This window comes from Capra hircus, chromosome 23 (assembly GCF_001704415.2).
Source record: "Capra hircus breed San Clemente chromosome 23, ASM170441v1, whole genome shotgun sequence".
NCBI classification, from domain to species: Eukaryota; Metazoa; Chordata; class Mammalia; order Artiodactyla; family Bovidae; genus Capra; species Capra hircus.
In genome coordinates, this window is record NC_030830.1 from 19,285,270 (window position 1) to 19,304,389 (window position 19,120).

General features: G+C 39.1%; 1 protein-coding gene across 1 annotated transcript; it reads right to left on the bottom strand.

The window, feature by feature from the left end:
* On the bottom strand, positions 7,754-8,692 carry LOC102175633 (putative olfactory receptor 2B8). The gene has a single exon (XM_005696719.2). It carries the CDS (start codon positions 8,690-8,692, stop codon positions 7,754-7,756), a length of 939 nt encoding a protein of 312 aa, XP_005696776.2.

Here is a 19,120-nt window from a genome sequence, read left to right on the forward strand (position 1 = left end):
CAATTTCAAAACAACTTATACGCTTGACTACACAAGGAAAAGGCAGGAATACTTAACATCTGTCTATGGAAGGCTTTGGCCTAACCATCAAATGCAGCTTCAAAAATATAAAATCTCTTTTCCCCACTAGAACACATTTTGTTTCAGAGTAATAGACCACTGCTAGTTAGTAGTATAAGCTATCCAAGAAAAAGCTATTTAGGTTTGAAGCATCTTGGTTTTCATATGTTATTAGAAAAGCACAGAGAACTTCAATAATTAACCTACATTTTATAGCCAGCCATTTCCCATATAAGCATAAATTCACTTTTTTAATAACATACTGCCCATAGAGAGAAACTATCTCTTCCTTAAAATAGTCTTAATTAGAATTTTCTCAGTAATCTCACCACTATTTAAATCCCAACATAATATTAATAAGGAGACTTAAGAAAGACTAATATGGCATAGGGTGTCCATAGATGGAGAAAATCTGCTGCTGCTGCTGAGTCGCTTCAGTCATGTCTGACTCTATGCGACCCCATAGACAGCAGCCCACCAGGCTCCCCTGTCCCTGGGATTCTCCAGGCAAGAACACTGGAGTGCTTTGCCATTTCCCTCTCCAATGCATGAAAGTGAAAAGTGAAAGTGAAGTCGCTCAGCCATGTCCACTTGTTTGCAACCCCATGGACTGCAGCCTACGAGGCTCCTCCATCCATGGGATTTTCCAAGCAAGAGTACTAGAGCAGGGTGCCATTGCCTTCTCCAGGAGAGAATCATAGACATGCTATTAACACTTCTTCCTGGTTCAATCTTGCTGCTGCAAATATTAATTAGCAAAATAATGTTGGATAATAATTTGACATTATCTAGGAATGCTAGCTTGAAATTACATGCTTTTTTTTCCTATGCTATTTTTCAAAATTCTTCTTTTATTGAAATATAATACAACAAAAGCAAGATCTATTTTTTTAATCTATAATGAGGATTCAGCAAAATAAAATCATTATTAAAAACCCTGTTAAGAGGTTAAGATAAGCTACAAACTGGAAGAAAATAATTTCAAACTGCTTATCATAGAAAATAGTCATATCTAGAATGTACAAAGTATCTCAAAACTCTACAATAAGAAAATAACTCAATTAAAACACATTCAAGCAGATAACTCACCAATGTAAATATACAGATGGTAAAGATATCATTATGAAACATGAAAACATGTTTAGCATCACTCAGTTCAGTTCAGGTCAGTTCAGTCGCTCAGTCATGTCCTACTCTTTGCGACCCCATGAATCGCAGCATGCCAGGCCTCCCTGTCCATCACCAACTCCCAGAGTTCACTCAGACTCGCGTCCATCGAGTCCGTGATGCCATCCAGCCATCTCATCCTCAGTCGTCCCCTTCTCCTCCTGCCCCCAATCCCTCCCAGCATCAGAGTCTTTTCCAATGAGTCAACTCTTCGCATGAAGTGGCCAAAGTACTGGAGTTTCAGCTTCAGCATGGTTCCCTCCAAAGAAATCATCAGCAAAATGCAGACTAAGACGATGAAGACATATCACCACTCACCTACTAGAACAAAAATGAAAAATATAGGAACAATACCAAGTGTTGGTGAGATTGTGGAAAACTTGAATCACTCATACATTACTAATGAGAATATAAAATGATGCAGTTACTTGATAAAAGATTTGGCTGTTTCTTTAAAAACTGAACATGCACTTGCCATACAGCCCAGTAATCATGCTCTTGGGCATTTATGGCAAAGAAACAAAAATTTATTCCACACAAAAACCTGTGCACAATTATTCATAGCAGCTTCATCTGCAACAGCAAAAAGCTGAAAACTAAAATATTCTCAACAAATACTGGTACATCCATACCATGGAATACTACTTGGCAATAAAAAAGAATACACTATTGATACACACAACATTTTGGATGAATCTCAAGGGTATTATGTTGAATGAAAATAAGTCTATGCTAATAGGTGAAGTATGATCCCATCTATATAACACCTATGAAATAACAAAACAATAGAGACAGAGACCAAATTAGTACTCCTCAGGAGTTAGGGATGGTTTTACAGAAAGTTCAGGGGAGGGGGTGCTTCCCAGATAGCTCAGTTGGTAAAGAATCTACCTGCAATGCAGAGGACCCTGGTTTGATTCCTGGGTTGGGAAGAATCCCTTGGAGAAAGGAAAGGCTACCCACTCCAGTATTCCACCCTAGAGAATTGCATGGACTGTATAGAGTAGGGGGTCTAAAGAGTTGAATGTGACTGAACAACTTTAATTTGCAGGGGAAGGGAGGGACTAGAAATGACTATAAAGGGGTATCACAAGGGAGATGTGTGTGGTGATGGGATAAATCTATATCTTGATTGTGATGGTAGCTACAGGAATTTACACGGGGAAAAATTTACATAGACCTAAACACACACAATGTACATATGTCAGTTTCCTAGTTTTTAAATTGTATTATAGCTGTATAATGGGCTTCACTGGTAGCTCAGCTGGTAAAGAATCCACCTGCAAAGCAGGAGACTCTGGATCGATTCCTGAGTCGGGAAGATCCCATGGAGAAGGGACAGGCTACCCACTCCAGAAATCTTGGGCTTCCCTGGTGGCGCAGAGGGTAAACAATCTGCCTGCAGTGCAGGAGACTTCAGTTTGATCACTGGGTTGGGAGATTCCCTGGAAGAGAACATGGCAACCACTCCTGGAGAATCCCCATGGACAGAGGTACCTGGTGGGCTACAGTCCATGGGGTGGCAAAAAGTCAGACACGACTGAGCCTCTAAGCACAGCACAGCATAGTTATATAATATAAAATCACTGGGAGGAAATAGATCAAATTTTCAAGACTTCTCTCTACTAACTTTGGATTCCCATCAATCTGTAATTATTTCAAACTACATAGTCTAAAAAGAAAAAAGGCTTGGATAGAACAAGAACTGGTGAATGAGAAAAAGAGGGACAGACAGACACAAAAGAATAAGAATGGCAAAGAGAGAGAGAAGGAGAGAGGAAGCTGCTCAAAAGGGGAGAAGATTCCTGTTCACTCATGACATACTGGTTCCAGATCTCCTTTCCTCCCATTGGGCGCAGTGAATCTACAGTTTTACACAGAACAACTCCTTCAAAAAGAAATGCAGAAACTAGCTGGGTGAATCCTATACACAAGGTGAATAACAAAAACCCCACACTAAAATCATTAGAAGATAAAAAAAATAAAGCATTAGAAAAGGCAGAGACAAAATCTCTGCATAAACCCCATCCTTGGAGCCACAATATACAATCAGGAGGGAAGTCCTCACTGCCAGTTTCTCCCTGGGAAACAAAGTGTCCCACACCTGGCACCTTATCTTTGAAGACTTCCACCTGAGACATGACCCTCCAAAACATGGAGCTCTGAAAGCCAGTAAAGATTGTCTCCATGAAATCCATGAGGCTATAAGGAACTGAGAAAAAATTCTCAACAGGCTCACCCAGACTCACTGTGGCTATCTCTCCAGGGAACAGCACAGAGACACAGACTGAAACCTCCAGCTTCTCCCTGAAAGAAGCCTATTTCCTTATGTTAAAAGCTGAGACTTCTAACACATATCTAGGGTTCAACTGCAATCCTCACCAAACACCTGAGAAGTCAACAGGTGCCATCATCATGCTCTCCCTCTGTCCCACCCCAGGTCACCAGTGTCTATAAAGGAGCTTGTGCACATATGTGGCCGCCCAGATTTTGGGGCTGCTGCCCCAGGACACACTCTTATCGTGTAGCCCAGGCCCCCTACAGGGCTTGTGTTCCTGGGTCCAACAGGACAGTAGCAAAGTAAGGAAAGATTCCTAACTGGCTGCCTGTGCCCCCCAACTTAGGGCTCAATGTGGAAGGAACAGACAGAAACTTGCATTTCCCACTGTTCTCCTAAAACAGGTGAGAGGTAACAAGCAGGAAGGCCAGGGGTCTCCAAACGGAGGAAATAGGCTACAAGTGTCAGACATTTTTTCTCTCTCCCTTAAGAGGCAGGACTTCCTGGTGGCTCAGACTGTAAAGCCTCTGCCTACAATGCAGGAGACCCGGCTTCAATCTCTGGGTCAGGAAGATCTCCTGGAGAAGGAAATGGCAACCCACTCCAGTATTCTTGCCTGGAAAATCCCATGGAAGGAGGAGCCTGGTAGGGCTACAGTCCACGGCGATTTCAAAAAATCAGACACAACTGAGTAACTTCACTTTAAGAGGCAGGTGGAAACAAACTACAATTGTCAGACATTTTTCTCTTAAAATTCTCTGTTGCCATGACGACACCTCTTCCACCAGAACTTAACTTTTCTCAAACCTTGAGCTAACCAATGCGTTTTTCTTATGGATATGTTTTTCTTAAGCGATGTTAATGAAACCATGTATTTGCTTTGCAATTTGCCTTTCTTCAAAATTGTTCCACCTAAGACTAACTTTTGGCTGATAATTGCTCAACAAACCAGTATTCATATCCATTGTTTTATGGCTGAGGGATGACACACCTCCTGCCACCCTATCTCAAAAATGCATATTGTGGTAGAGGGGCCTGGTGAAACTCCATCAGCCTTCAGGTGTCTCTCTTATCCTATTAATAGCTTTCTAACAGACATAAAACACAGAGCTAAAGACTACCAGGGGGGGCACTCTCTGTCCCCATTCTGATGTCTCTCTCAGAAGCTTTCTCTCTCCCTTGTTACACTTTAATAAAACTCTGCTATACAAAAGCTCTTGAGTGATCAAGCCCGGTCCCTGGTCCCAAAGTTAAATCTACAGAGATCACAAATCTGACATCATTCACCATAAGCTATCAGCAGTATACTTACATATTTGAAAATTTATTCCCTGATGGTTCAACTTCCAATCAGCCTCCATCTAGATGCTGACTGAGTTCCTCCCCTTTAGAAAATTAAGAGGTCTTGACAAACCTTCAAATGCTGGGAGCCACTAGAATAAGGTGGAGCAGGAATACTCCACAATTGTTGACAAACTACACCCCTGCCTGAGAGAGAAAGCAGGGGACAGAGACAGCAGTAGACAGAGGAAGACTCTTCTTTAAGCCACTGGATTTTCAGGGTCTTTTTCTTACAGCAGCTTAGCCTTTAATTCAACTAATAGAGTTTTCCTCTCACATCTCTGGATTTTCCTCCCAATCTCATGAAGAGTCTTAAAATTCTCTATTACCCAATCATTAAATGTTGAGGTGCCTCAAACCTTGGTCTTCAGTCTTCTTTCTCTAAAATCTCTCCTCATGTAATGTCCTTCATTCTTTTGGTTCCCAGGAGTAATGACCATTAGCAGTTGCCAGAAAATGAAAATAGAATCTGGGTAATAAACTCTAACCTTTTTTTTTGTCTTTTCCTTGGTGCTTAGTATTGTTTCACTTTCTCATAGGGTACCTGGTACAGAGGCATTGTGCCCCAAACTTCAGCTCACGGGACTGTGTGCCGAAGTGCTGCGAATGACAAATTCTAGATGGCGGCAGCAGGCCTGTGCAGAGATGCTGCACCTGGCACCGGGGTGTGGAGCCACAGGCAGCACAGGTGCACGTGCCCAGGGAGAACCCGGCCACCCACTTCACAATGATAAGATACCCCAATCACGCAACTTGCGGATGGGCTGTCCAGCAGAGGGCATACTCTAGATGATGAGCTCCCATTTCTCCATTTTATGACTAAAGGATGAAACTTCCCTTTGCTTCTACTTTTTAAAAATATTTATTTATTTTTATGTATTTATTTGGCTGTGCCATGTGTTAGTTGAGGCATGCAGGACCCAGTTGCCCAAGCAAGGATCAAACCCAGCTTCCCTGCACTGGGAGTGCAGAGTCTTAGCCATTGGGCCCCCAGGGAAGTTCCTTTGCTCCTGATCTGAACTCCATCTTGTTCTATTGGCAAGATCAACACCCAGCAGAAGGACCATTTTTAGGGCCCAACTTCAAAGCATTGGTAACAGTTGCAAATATCTTTGACAAAGTTTGTATTTATGATCCAGATGATTTCCATAGGCCCCCAGACTCTACGTCATAGCTTAGGCCTTCCCAGAAAAGGGAACTTGAAACAAAGGTTTGTGAACAAGCACTTAATGGAGAATGAGATAAAGCATCAGGAGTGAAAGAAAGGAAACAGAAGAGGAAGAAAAGCGGACTTGTCAAGGATACATTATCAAATCTGCCGTTAGTATGGAGTAACTGGGTGCTCAATCACATTTGTCCCCCTAAAGCATGTCCTAGGAGATATCCAACAGATCCCTAGCCCAGGAGAAGAAAGGAAAAATACTCTACTTATCAGCCCCCATTTCCCATTAGTCATATCTTCACTCTGAATCTGACCAGTGCCATGTAGGGCCCTTCCTGGTAACAGACCCCTTTGTGTCCCCACTTACTGATTTGTTCTCTTTGTTTTATAATGTTGGCCATGCTGCATGGCATGTGGTTTCTAGTCTCCTGACCAGGGATGGAACCCTCGACCTCTGCAGTGAAAGCGAGGACTCTTAACCACCAGGCCAACAGGAAAGACCTCCCACTGATTGGATTTTTTCTTTTGTTTTTGCTGTGCTTGGTCTTTGTTGTGGCTCTTCATTGCTCCATGCAGGCTTTCTCTAGCTGCGGTGCAAGGGTTTCTCATTGCTGTGGCTTCTCTTTCTGGGGACCACGGGCTCTAGGGCATGCTGGCTTCAGTAGTTGTGGCTCATGGGATCTAGAGAGCTGGCTGGGTAGCTGTGGCGCATGGCCTTAGTTGCTCTGCATCATGTAGGAACTTCCTGGACCAGGAATGTAACTTGTGTTCACTGCATTGGCAGCAGGGTTCTCCCACTAGACCACTAGGGAAGCACCTACTTATTGCTGACTGGGGAAAGAGGCCATGAAAACACACTGTGACCTCCTAAACCTTCCATGTGAAATAAAGAACAGAACGTAACAGTTACTATTTATGGAAGTAAAGAATGCACAAAGAGAGACAGGACAGTCAAGCAGGAGAGTAGCCATAATTTCAACAAGTAATGGGTCACAAGAACTTGGAAATCGGCCTTCCCCATATGAACATTCCAGGCCATCCTACTGGAAGACAAGACACCACATCAAGGAGATGGAAACCATGCCAACTGTGGCAGTCTTGGATCAGGAAGCCCTAAGTCAACCCAGAAGCTAACTGCTGGCATTTGAGTGAGTCCAGCCAAGACCTGAAGAATTGTCTAGCTAAGCTTAGCCCAAATTGCTAATGCACATAATTGTGAGATAAATTAATGGTTGGTGTTTTAAGCAACTTAATTTTTGAAGTGATTTGTTATATAGAAAAAGCTAATCAATTGTAGGTGCCAATTTACCTATTGGCATCAGAATACATGTGTTGTAGAAGTAGCAATTTTTAGGAAATGATAAAATGTTAATATTCCTTACAGCGTTTTGGTGGTTTCCTGTTCTTATTTTGGCTATGCTTTCATGTAATAATTTCACATATCTTTTTGCAAATAGATGATGTATGATGTACCTAAAAGGGAATGCAAACAAGAAAAATCCCTGGAGCTTTAAAAAACAATAACCTCAAAACAGATGCTATCAGAACACTGAATCAACATCCCTGGAAGTTGAAATGAATACATGAACTTAAAATTTAAAAACTCACTTTTCAAAGGGAATGAAGGAAACAAATTCCCTTCAGAAATGTCAGAGGAAATTTTAGGTGACTCATGCGGGACACACAGATACATCTAAAGAGCACTGGCGTTCAAGGTCCTTCCATTAAACTGTCCTCCTCAGCCATCATCTGGAGTCAGAGGCCTTCCAAAGCACCTTCTTCATCACTCCCTTCACATCCCTGTTCCTCAGCGTATATATGAGGGGGTTGGTCATGGGGATAATGACAGTGTAGAAGAGAGACATGAACTTTTCCTGATCCTGGGAGTCGCTGCTACTGGGCTGAAAATACACAGAGATGGCTGTGCCAAAGAACAGGGAGACCACCGTGAGGTGCGATCCACACGCGCCAAATGCTTTTCTCCGCCCTGCAGTGGACTTTATTCTTAAGACCGCCCTGACAATCCGACCATAGGAGACCATGATTAATGAAACAGGTGTGAGAAGAATGATGACACTGCCAAAAAAGGTCATATACACATTCATAGTGGTGTCAACACAGGCAAGTTTGAGAAAAGGAGGGATCTCACAAAAGAAGTGGTCTAATTTATTTCTCCCACAAAGTGGTAAAAGGAAGGTGAGCACTGTCTGCAATAAGGAGATGGCAAAACCAGTGACCCACGAAGCAGAAGCCATCAGGGCACACAGACGGGGGTGCATGATTACTGTGTAGTGAAGGGGCCTGCAAACAGCCACATAGCGGTCAAATGCCATAACTCCTAGGAGAATACATTCTGTACATCCCAATGCCAGAGAGATGAAGAACTGAGCTTCACAGCCACCAAAGGAGATGGATTTGTCTGCTCCACTGAGATTAACCAGGAACTGGGGAACGATGCTGGTGGTGTAGCACATGTCCAGAAAGCTCAAGTTAGACAGGAAAAAGTACATTGGGGTGTGAAGACATGGGTCCAAGTAGGACAATGCAATGATGGTTGTATTTCCCAGCAAAGTGAAGATGTAGAAGATCAAAAGGACCACAAAGAGGACTAGCTCAAGTTGAGGCCTGTCAGAGAAACCTAGTAGGATAAACCCAGTGAAAGAACTTCCATTTTTCTGTCCCATCCTTTGCTAGCACAGGGCTCCTGTCAAACCAAGCATTTAGCAATTTATAAAAGCTATTTTCCAAAAAAGAGCAGGATTAAAGAGGAAAATCTATCATGTTCAAAGGCATGGCCATGGCATTTTATATACAATTATTTGAATAAATGATGTACTCATTGAAATTGATATATCTTAAATCAATTAGTTTTATACTATTCACAAAAAGTTATATATTGATATTCAATACAAAAAATAAAATAATAAGATCAAATAATGCATCTTAGTTTGCATCAATCATAGATATAAAATGTCTTTTGTGATTGAGATTAATAGGATTGATTTATGATCATTATGTATGTAAATTTTAGAGAAAGTGGAAATGAGGGAAAATCAAGGCAGAGTGATTACGAAGAGTAAGAAAGATGTAGACAGAGGAAGAAAGTTTATTTTAAATATGTATCTCATTATTCTAGACAACTGTATGTGTACATACCTCACATGTAACTGAATAATAGAAAATAATCTCTAAAACGCATTCAGATATAGAAATTTATGAGCTAGAACATATTTATACAAAGAATTATATTATATTCAAAGTATCACTAATAGTGCTTCATGCAAACATTTTGACAAAATTTTTATCTTTTTTTTTCAAAATTTTAATCTTTCTACTCCTAATACATTATATTTGTGAATGCTATACACCAATCTTTTTGTATAGTAGTAAAAAATAAAAAAAAAAACATAAAAATAAAATTTTGAGAGTTTGAAAAATCACCATTCAATTATAGTGCTTAACGCTTGCCCTTGAGATAACTAAAATTATAACACTAATTTAACTCCAAAAGAACTCCAAAACTTTATTCACTGCGCATAGTCAGTTCATGGGGTTCCCTGATGACTCACCAGTAAAGAACCTGCAGGAGATGCAGGAAATGCTGGTTCAGTCCCTGTTTCGGAAAGATACACTGGAGAAGACAATGGCAACCCACTCTAGTACAGAGAAGCTGGTGGGCTATAGTCCATAGGGTCGTAAAGAGTCAGACGTGACATAGTGACTAAACCACAAAAATAGTCAGTTCACAGCAGAAGTTCAAAACCCAATGACCTGAACTTACCTCTTCTTTCTGTTGATGTCATTTTCTTATATTACCAGCAACTAAAATGCCTGGAATTCCTAAAGAAGATACGATTAGTCACTATCAACATTTTAATCAAGATAAATATTTTCTAAAGATATCCAACTGTGTAATCTGCACAAAGTGTAATGCTTTACAACACTCCCTATGATAAATAATTAAATAGATGAACACATACAAACACAGGTGCACTGTCAATGTGGTGACAGGTCAAAGATAGAATGTGAAATTAAAAGTATTAGTAATACAAGAGAAGAAATAAAGAAAAGCACATTTTGGTGTTATAAAAATCTAAGAACATCCATTTACATTAGGTTAATTTTACATATGCACCTTTCTGGGAGCTATCTTGAAACATTACTTACACCAACCTGAACACAATACCAGCTCTAAGGTTAACTGACTATCATATTCATCCAACTACTTATTACTGCATAAACATGATCATTGGGATTCACTGGTGGCTCAGACAGTAAACAGTCTGCCTGCAATGTAGGAGATCCGAGTTTGATCCCTGGGTCGGCAAAATCCCCTGGAGAAAGAAATGGCAACCCACTCCAGTATTCTTGCCTAGAAAATCCCATGGGTGGAGGAGCTTGGTGGGCTACAGTCCAAAGAGTTGAAAAGAGTTGGACACAACTGACCGACTTCACTTTCACTTTTTCATCCATTAACTTAAGCAGCATAAGAAGGTATATAATTCAGTTCTATTGTATTCAAATGGTTAGGCACATAGTACATTTTTAATTCTTCTAAGGCTTTCAAAATCTGAATCTGAATTGGGTGTAGACTCACTCCTGTGTGAAAGAAACTGATACAAAATTGTCATAAAATAAATGCTAATAAAAACTGAGTAAAGGAAAAAGTGTGAAAATGTTACTCACTCAGTCATGTCTGACTCTTTGTGACCCCATGTGCTGTAGCCCTCCAGGTTCCTCTATCCATGGGATTCTCCAGGCAAGAATACTGGAGTGGGTTGCCATGCACACCTCCACGGGATCATCACAACCCTGGGATCAAACCCACATTTCTTATATCTCCTGCATTGGCGGGCTGGTTCTTTACCACTAGTGCCACCTGGGAATCACATCAGAGATCAAATTGCCATTATTAGTTGGATCATAAAAAAGGCAAGTAAGTAAAGTCGCTCAGTCATGTCTGACTCTTTGCGACCCCATGGACTGTAGCCTACCATGCTTCTCCATCCATGGGATTTTCCAGGCAAGAGTACTGGAGTGGGTTGCCATTTCCTTCTCCAGAGGATCTTCCCAACCCAGGGATCGAACCTGGGTCTCCCACATTGTAGGCAGACGCTTTACTGTCTGAGGCACCAGGGAAGTCAAAAAAAACAAAAAAAAGCAAAGGAAATTCCCCAAAAAATCTACTTCTGCTTCAATGACGACACTAATGCCTTTGACTGTTGGACCACAACAAACTGTGGAAAATCCTTAAAGAGATGGGAATACCAGACCACCTAACCTGTCTCCTGAGAAACCCATATGTAGGTCAAGATGCAACAGTTAGAACCATACATGGAACAACAGACTGCTTCAAAATTGGGAAAGGAGCACATTCATGACTGTGTATTGTCATCCTGCTTATTTAACTTATATACAGAGTACATCATGTGAAATGCCAGGCTGAATGACTCACAAACTGGAATCAAGATTGCTGGGAGAAATATCGACAACCTCAGATATGCAGATGATACCACCCTGATGGCAAAAAGCTAAGAGGAACTAAAGAGCCTCTTGATGAAGGTGAAAGAGAAGAGTGAAAAAGCTGGCTTAAAACTTAACATTCAAAAAACTTAAGATCATGGCATCTGGGCCCATCATTTCATGGCAAATAGATGGAAGAAAAGTGGAAGCAATGACAGATTTTATTTTCTTGGGCTCCAAAATCACTACAAATGGTGACTGCAGCCATGAAATTAGAAGACACATGCTCCTTGAAAGAAAAGCTGTGACAAACTTAGATAGCATATTAAAAGCAGAGACATCACTTTACCAACAAAGGTCCATACACTCAGAGCTATGGTTTTTCCAGTAATTATGTATGGATGTGAGAATTGAACCATGAAGAAGGCTGAGTACCAAAGAATTGATGCTTTTGAATTGTGGTGCTGGAGAGGACTCTTGAGAGTTCCTTGGATTGCAAGGAGATCCAACCAGTCAATCCTAAAGGAAATCAACACTGAATGCTCACTGGAAGGACCGATGCTAATGCTGAAGCTCCAAAACTTTGGCCACTTGATCCAAAAGGCCAACTTATTGGAAAAGATTGACCGCAGGAGGAGAAGGGATCGACAGAGGATGAAATGGTTGGATGGCATCATTGACTCAATGGACATGAACTTGAGATGGTGAAAGACAGGGAAGCCTGGCATGCTGCAATTCCTGGGGTTGCAAAGTCCGACATGACTGAGCAACTGAACAACAACTACAAAGAGTCAAATGAAAGAAGAGGTAATGGTGGAGGGGCCCTGGGGAATATTCCTTCATCAATGGCATAAATGTCCTCCATGTCCCATAATTTAGTGGTAAGGAAAGAAAAAAAATCAGATGGTTTGAAATATAAAAAGGACACATAATAGAAATTTAATACATCATATATGAGAAGGATTAAGCTAATCTAACTTAACACTCGATCACAAAACAGTACGGAAGAGCACTATAGTGTTCACACACCTCCAAAAACAATATTTAATAAAACTTATCACATGTAAAGTTTGATAAGTATCCAAGTTTTGAAGGCTGTAATGATATGCTACTTATAGCTAATAATGCTGGGATTCCCTGGTGGTCCAGTGGTGAAGAGTCTGCCATGCAATGTAAGGGACACAGGTTTGATCCCTGGTCAAGAAAGATCCTGCATGAGCAGGACAACTATGATTCCATATGCATGGGGCAGCCATACACATCCGCCACAACTACTGTCTCCTGCACCACAATCACTGAAGCTCATGCTCCACAAGAGAAGACAACACAGTGAGAAGCCAGCACACCACAACTAAAGAGTAGCCTCTGCTTGCTGCAACTGGAGAAAGCCTGTGAACAGCAACCAAGATCCAATGCAGTCAAAAATTAAATGAGTAAATAAAGAAACATTTTTGAAAATAATAATAATAATGCCAACACTGTTGGTATTGTTGATTGTTTGATATGCTCTAAAGCATTTACATGCATAGTGTCAACTATCTTCAAAAAAAGTTTGACATTTATTACTGTTACCCTTCTATATTTGAAGAGATAGATTAAAGTGGTTAAGCAGCTTAGCCAAGATTATTAAAATCCTAAATCTTTAAACACAAATTAGGTCTCTTTGATATCAAAGTTTGTGTTTTTAGCAAACACATTGCTTTATTGCCAGACATGAATATAATAAAATTCAGGGGACACCACTGCTGATGGCAGAGTTTACAATTTCAGAAGATTTCATTCTTCCTTTGATTTCTTATAAGAATGTGATCTGTGGTATCCACAACAGAAGCCTATATAGAACAAAATTTATAACAGAATTATAAAATTTTGACAGTCTAAATGTGCAATGACAGGATATGTTCCCTGATTCACACCTGCTCAGAAGAGCAAATACAACCTATGTCTCAGTATCATGAACATATATACAAATACTGACACATTCATCCTACATGCACTGCTGGAAAACTTTCCTAAATGTACTTAATAAAGGAAGTATTCACCAAAGTGACGGGCAAATATAAAATGTTAATTCATCAAAGGAAAACACCAATACAATAATGGACCAGTGTAATAAAACGATGGTATATTTTATCATCATATCAATAAGGACCAGAACAGCAATTGATTTAAGATAAAATCTTGTCAAGATGAAGTGGTTCAAACCATGTGCAACTATACAGAATAATATTCATTTATTAGAAAAAGGATGCTGAATGACCAAGTATCTGACAGGTATAAAAATGAATGATTTTAGGTTGAAAAATTTAATATCAGACAACAACAAACAAAAGTAACACCAGCTAAAACAGAAAAAAAGAATATAATTGTTACAAATTGTTACATAACAATTGTTATGTTACAAATGGTTCCAGTCCAAGTGTATATTACACTGGAAGGTAATTAGGATAGCAATGTCATATTTGTCTTCTTTAAATTCTTTTCTCTAAAGAAATTCAGGAAGTTATCCCTTCCTGAGTAAATCAGATATGGGAAACTTCAAGGTGCAAGATGCATCATCGCAATGATCTCAAGAGTACATTCTGCTGGCCTGGGTCACACCAATCCCTTGCTCCTTCCCTGCTCAGCACCCACCCTTCCTAAAGCTGTTTGCACCACCACAGAAGGCAATGATTCAAGGTAAGGAATATTTCTTGGCTAAGGTTAAATGGGAAATTTTTATTTCCTTGCTTCCCTGGTGGCTCAGAGGATAAAGCGTCTGCCTGCAAAGCAGGAGACCCGGGTTTGATCCCTGGGTTGGGAAGATCCCCTGGAGAAGGAAATGGCAACCCACTCCAGTATTCTTGCCTGGAGAATCCCATGGACAGAGGAGCCTGGCGGGCTACAGTCCACAGGGTCGCAAAGAGTAGGACACGACTGAGCGACTTCACACACACACACCACATTTAAAGAATTCTGCTTTTTAATTGGGAATCATCATCCATGTTAAAATACATATCAACTGACCTAACAGAATAAGGAATACTGAGTAGTATGAGACAAACTACATAAATAACAAAATAAATAACATAAATAATAAAAACTAGAAATATTAAACACATTCATCCTAGCTACAGGAACAACAAATTCTTTCCTTGATAACCATCATGATATGACATAAAACAGGCAAATTCCACTGTACAAGCTACATATCAATAAATATTTGGATACAAATGACAAATAATTGAAAAATCAAAGTATATGTATGTATATATAGAAAATATTAAGTAGGTAAAATTAACAGATTCTACAATAAAAGATGACATCTTACATAACAATTATTTTTTAAAAGAATTTGATAGAAAATTATATCTCACAAGAACACAATTCCACTATACTAATTAAGAGAAGAGGCATCAAATGAGAGAGGTTAAATGCTTAATACAGACACATATCAGTGCTAGAGGTATATTTACAATTATAATAACTGTATATTACTAACACATAATATAACCGAAATTTTAGTGGAAGAATATAAGTATTTCAAGAAAACTAACTACTTGGTGCGCAAACCATTTTAAAGACAAAAGATCTCAAGATAATGTCTCTTTAAGAGATCTCAAATCATGCAACATTCACTGATAAATTTAAAGTTCAAACTCTACCCTATCCAGTTCCTCAAGGAATCCTGAAAAGGTACAGACCAAACCCCTGCAGCCTCAGAGCCATAACTGAATCACTCTTGCTTTAATAATCCTTCTGTCTCAGTTTAACTCCAATACATTAGGCCTGGTCCCTAATGGCAATGAAGGACTTACAAATGAGGAAGAAGTGGGTCTATCATGGTATCAGAAATAATAGTTCTAATCAATATGGACAACGTTTGGCCAGCTTGGGAAGGAGAAGCTGAAGTAGGAATTCCTTTGCAAGCTGTTTATTGATCGAATGTTCTCAGGATAAAGAGAATCAAAGAGCAAAATAGAGCGGACAATGCTGCTAAGCAAGGATGTAATCGCAAATGGAATAGCATAAGCCTGGTCCCAGAGAAAGACGGAATATGACTCTCCAACAGAACTATCTGCTGATAAAAAGTATTCTGTCTTCACTAATACAATCACTGCTACCCACATGTTGCTGACTGAGCATTTCAAGGGTGGCAGCTAAGGAACTGAAGTTTAAATTTAAATTTAATTCAGGTTAATTTAAATATCTAGTCATTTAAATGTGACTAGGTACTGACATACAGAATAACAAGCTGTGGAGCATGCATTGTGTCAGATGTAATTCCACCTTGACAAAAAGTCAGCCTTTTATATATCCTAAGAGTCTGTCATTGACTGCAAGCTGACCCAACCAACATCAGGAGACCTCCTGGTAATGTGGCTCCCATTCAACTGATGGCAATTTTCTGAAGAAGGAATGGGCTCTGAAGCTATCAGTCAATACTCACGACAAATATGGTGTCGACTGGTGCACCCACCAGCCAGTAGAAAAGATCTGAACTGGACACCAAAAGCATTCATACAAAACCTAGAGTCTATTCATACAAAACGTAGAGTCCATTCATAAGTGTGTACAAGGATGAAAGGGCAGTCACCAGTGTACACTACACATCACCTCAGTGCAAGGCCATCAAAAAAATTGTCATTTGCTTAATTCACCAATAAATTAAACATTCAGATCAACTTGTCTGACCCACGTTTCTCTTCTCAAATTGGTATTTCTCCTCAATTGAAGAATGATCATTTTTCATTAACAATAAACTCAAAAATGCATTGGCACAGTAACCATGAAATGGACCTTCATTGTTGTAATTATCAAACTACCATTTGGAAGACTACATATGTTCATTTCTTTGAGAAAATGAACATTTAAAAACTACAGATATTGACAATACACTTTAAGAAACATTCTGTAATTTCACAGTAAATAGGAGTTGAGGAAAAAATGAAAGTGTATAGTCTAATATTTTCACATTCACATATATGCTATTATTCAATTACTGAAGGACATATTTTATGATGGCCAAATATCCTGAATTTAAATTGTTCAACATATCCATACTGAGACATAATGAATATACTACAATGGGATGAAATGTCTGGGAACACAAAATTGGCTTCCATAAGGAACACTTCAGTTTAGTTCTTTAATTGGATAAATTTCCTTAGGAACTTCTGTTTCTTTTGCCAACTGACATGTATGTTACTCAGTTTAGCTTTTAAAGAACACTTGCAACTGAAAACAAACTAACTTACCAATTCCTAAAGTACCACAAAGATCAAGTTCTAGTCCTGTCAGTCTGAGTCACCTTATGTGAGTGTTCTAAACTCGTTCCCTATCTCATTTCCAGCGTCTGCCTTTAACACAGTACTGGGCATTGGGACCTGGGTGTGTAGACTAAGGACACAGGCTGTATGAAATGAGTACATAAGTTGACTCCATCAGCATTGGAATATCCTTAAGTTTTCCTTAAGCAAGAGGACATTTCTTGTGATAATTTCAAATACCTTCACAGGACTGAAGATCAGCATTGTGTCTAGCTGGTAGGATGATTTAGGAAGGCAATCTCAAACTCTCAGGATTCCTTCTGAATATACTCTATGAATTGGCTCTATGATGGAGAGCTCATTATGAAAGGCAATCTCAAACTCTCAGGATTCCTTCTGAATATACTCTGAATTGGCTCTATGATGGAGAGCTCAATATGAAAGCATGAGATTGGTATGAAACTGCAGTAAAACTGGTCTGGTGAAAACTATTTACCTGGCTGAAGTCTCTGGAGAATGAATGTCCTGTACTGTTAATTAGCTGATGTTGCCTAGCTGCCCAGAGATGACAATCCTTAGAGAAAATGAATATCAAGGAGAACGCAAGAAGATACCTAATCTGTCTCTTTTATAATTTCTCATAAATGACAGAGGTCAGATAACTCCCTAGACTTCCCAGTTATCTTAGCTTTCATCTTTTAATGGCTTAGATAAATAATTGAGATTTTTTTCACACAATTGCAAAAAAGAAATTCTGCATATAGAAATAAGAACTCATTCAGTTACCTAACTTTAACGGTAAATTAATTTCACCTAATATTCATAATCAAATTGTTTTTTTCTTTGTTTTATAATACAATTTATTCATTTTAATTGAAGGAGAATTGCTTTGCACTATTGTACTTGTTTCTTCCAAATATCAACATGAATCAGCCATAGGTATACCTATGTCCCTTCCCTCTTGAGCCTCCTTCCCCATCTCACTCCTCTAGGTTTTACAAAGCCCCAGGCTGAGTCCCTGTGTCATATAGCAAATTATAACCAACTTCTAAGAGATCACAGAGTTAAAGTTTAGGCAGATTCTAACCTTTAAGGTAATATATTAAACAACAACACCCACATTTTACTCCCAAACTTCTAATGTGGCTAAGGAAAAATATCATCTCCTGTATGACATTCTTCAATTTCTATCGAGAGTTGCAATAATTTACTTAAACAAACAGAAAAACTATTGACTGTTTTTTCCTTTTGTCGTATAGTTGTTTTTTTTTTAATTTAAACTATTGACTTTTTAAATGGAACTTCCGTGGTTTGCTTCAGTTCAACTCGACTTTGAATTTACGATCCAAATGATTGAGTTAAACAGGATAGCTATAATTGCTAAAGTAAAGTGAAAGAAACTGAAGGGTATTGTGTGTATTGAAGTTTGAAGATCAATCAATTTCAAAACAGCTTATACATTTGACTATACAAGGAAAAAGGCAGGAATGCTTAACATCTGTCAATGGAAGGCTTTGGCCTAACCATCAAATGCAGTTTCAAAAAATGTAAAATCTCTTTTTCCCACTAGAACACATTTTGATTCAGAGTAATAGACCACTGCTAGTTAGTAGTATAAGCTATCTAAGAGAAAGCTATCTTCCTTAAAATAGTCTTAAATTAGAATTTTCTCACATTTATAAGGAGACCAAGTAAAGATCAATATTGTATAGGGTGTCCAGAGATGGAGAGAGATAAGACCATGAAGACATATCACCACCCACCTACTAGACAACAAAAATGAAAAATATAGGAACAATACCAAGTGTTGGTGAGATTGTGGAAAAACTGAATCACTCATACATTGTTAATGAAAATATAAAATGATGCAACTATTTGATAAAAGAGCTTGGCTGTTTCTTTAAAAATCAAATATGCACTTGCCATACAGCCCAGTAATCATGCTCTTGGGCATTTATGACAGAGAAACAAAAATTTATTTCACACAAAAACCTGTGCACAATTATTCATAGCAGCTTTATCTATAACAGCAAAAAGCTGAAAACAACTAAAATATTCTAAACAAATGATGGTACACACATACCATGGAATATTGCATGATAATAAAAAAATAATCTATTGATACAACATCTTGGATGAATCTCAATGATATTATGTTATATGAAAATAAGTCTATGTTAATAGATTAAATATGATCCCATCTATATAACACCTATGAAATAACACAATAATAAAGATGGAGACCAAATTAGTACTGCCCAGGAGTTAGGAACAGTTTTACAGAGGGTTTGGGGTGGAGGGCGTAGGAGGAGCCTCCCTGATAGCTCAGGTGGTAAAGAATCCACCTGCAATACAGAGGACCCTGATTCCATTCCTGGCTTGGGAAAGGCTATCCACCCC

Coding starts and splice junctions, on each gene's coding strand:
- LOC102175633 (XM_005696719.2), bottom strand. CDS start 8,692: ATGGGACAGAAAAATGGAAGTTCTTTCACTGGGTTTATCCTACTAGGT.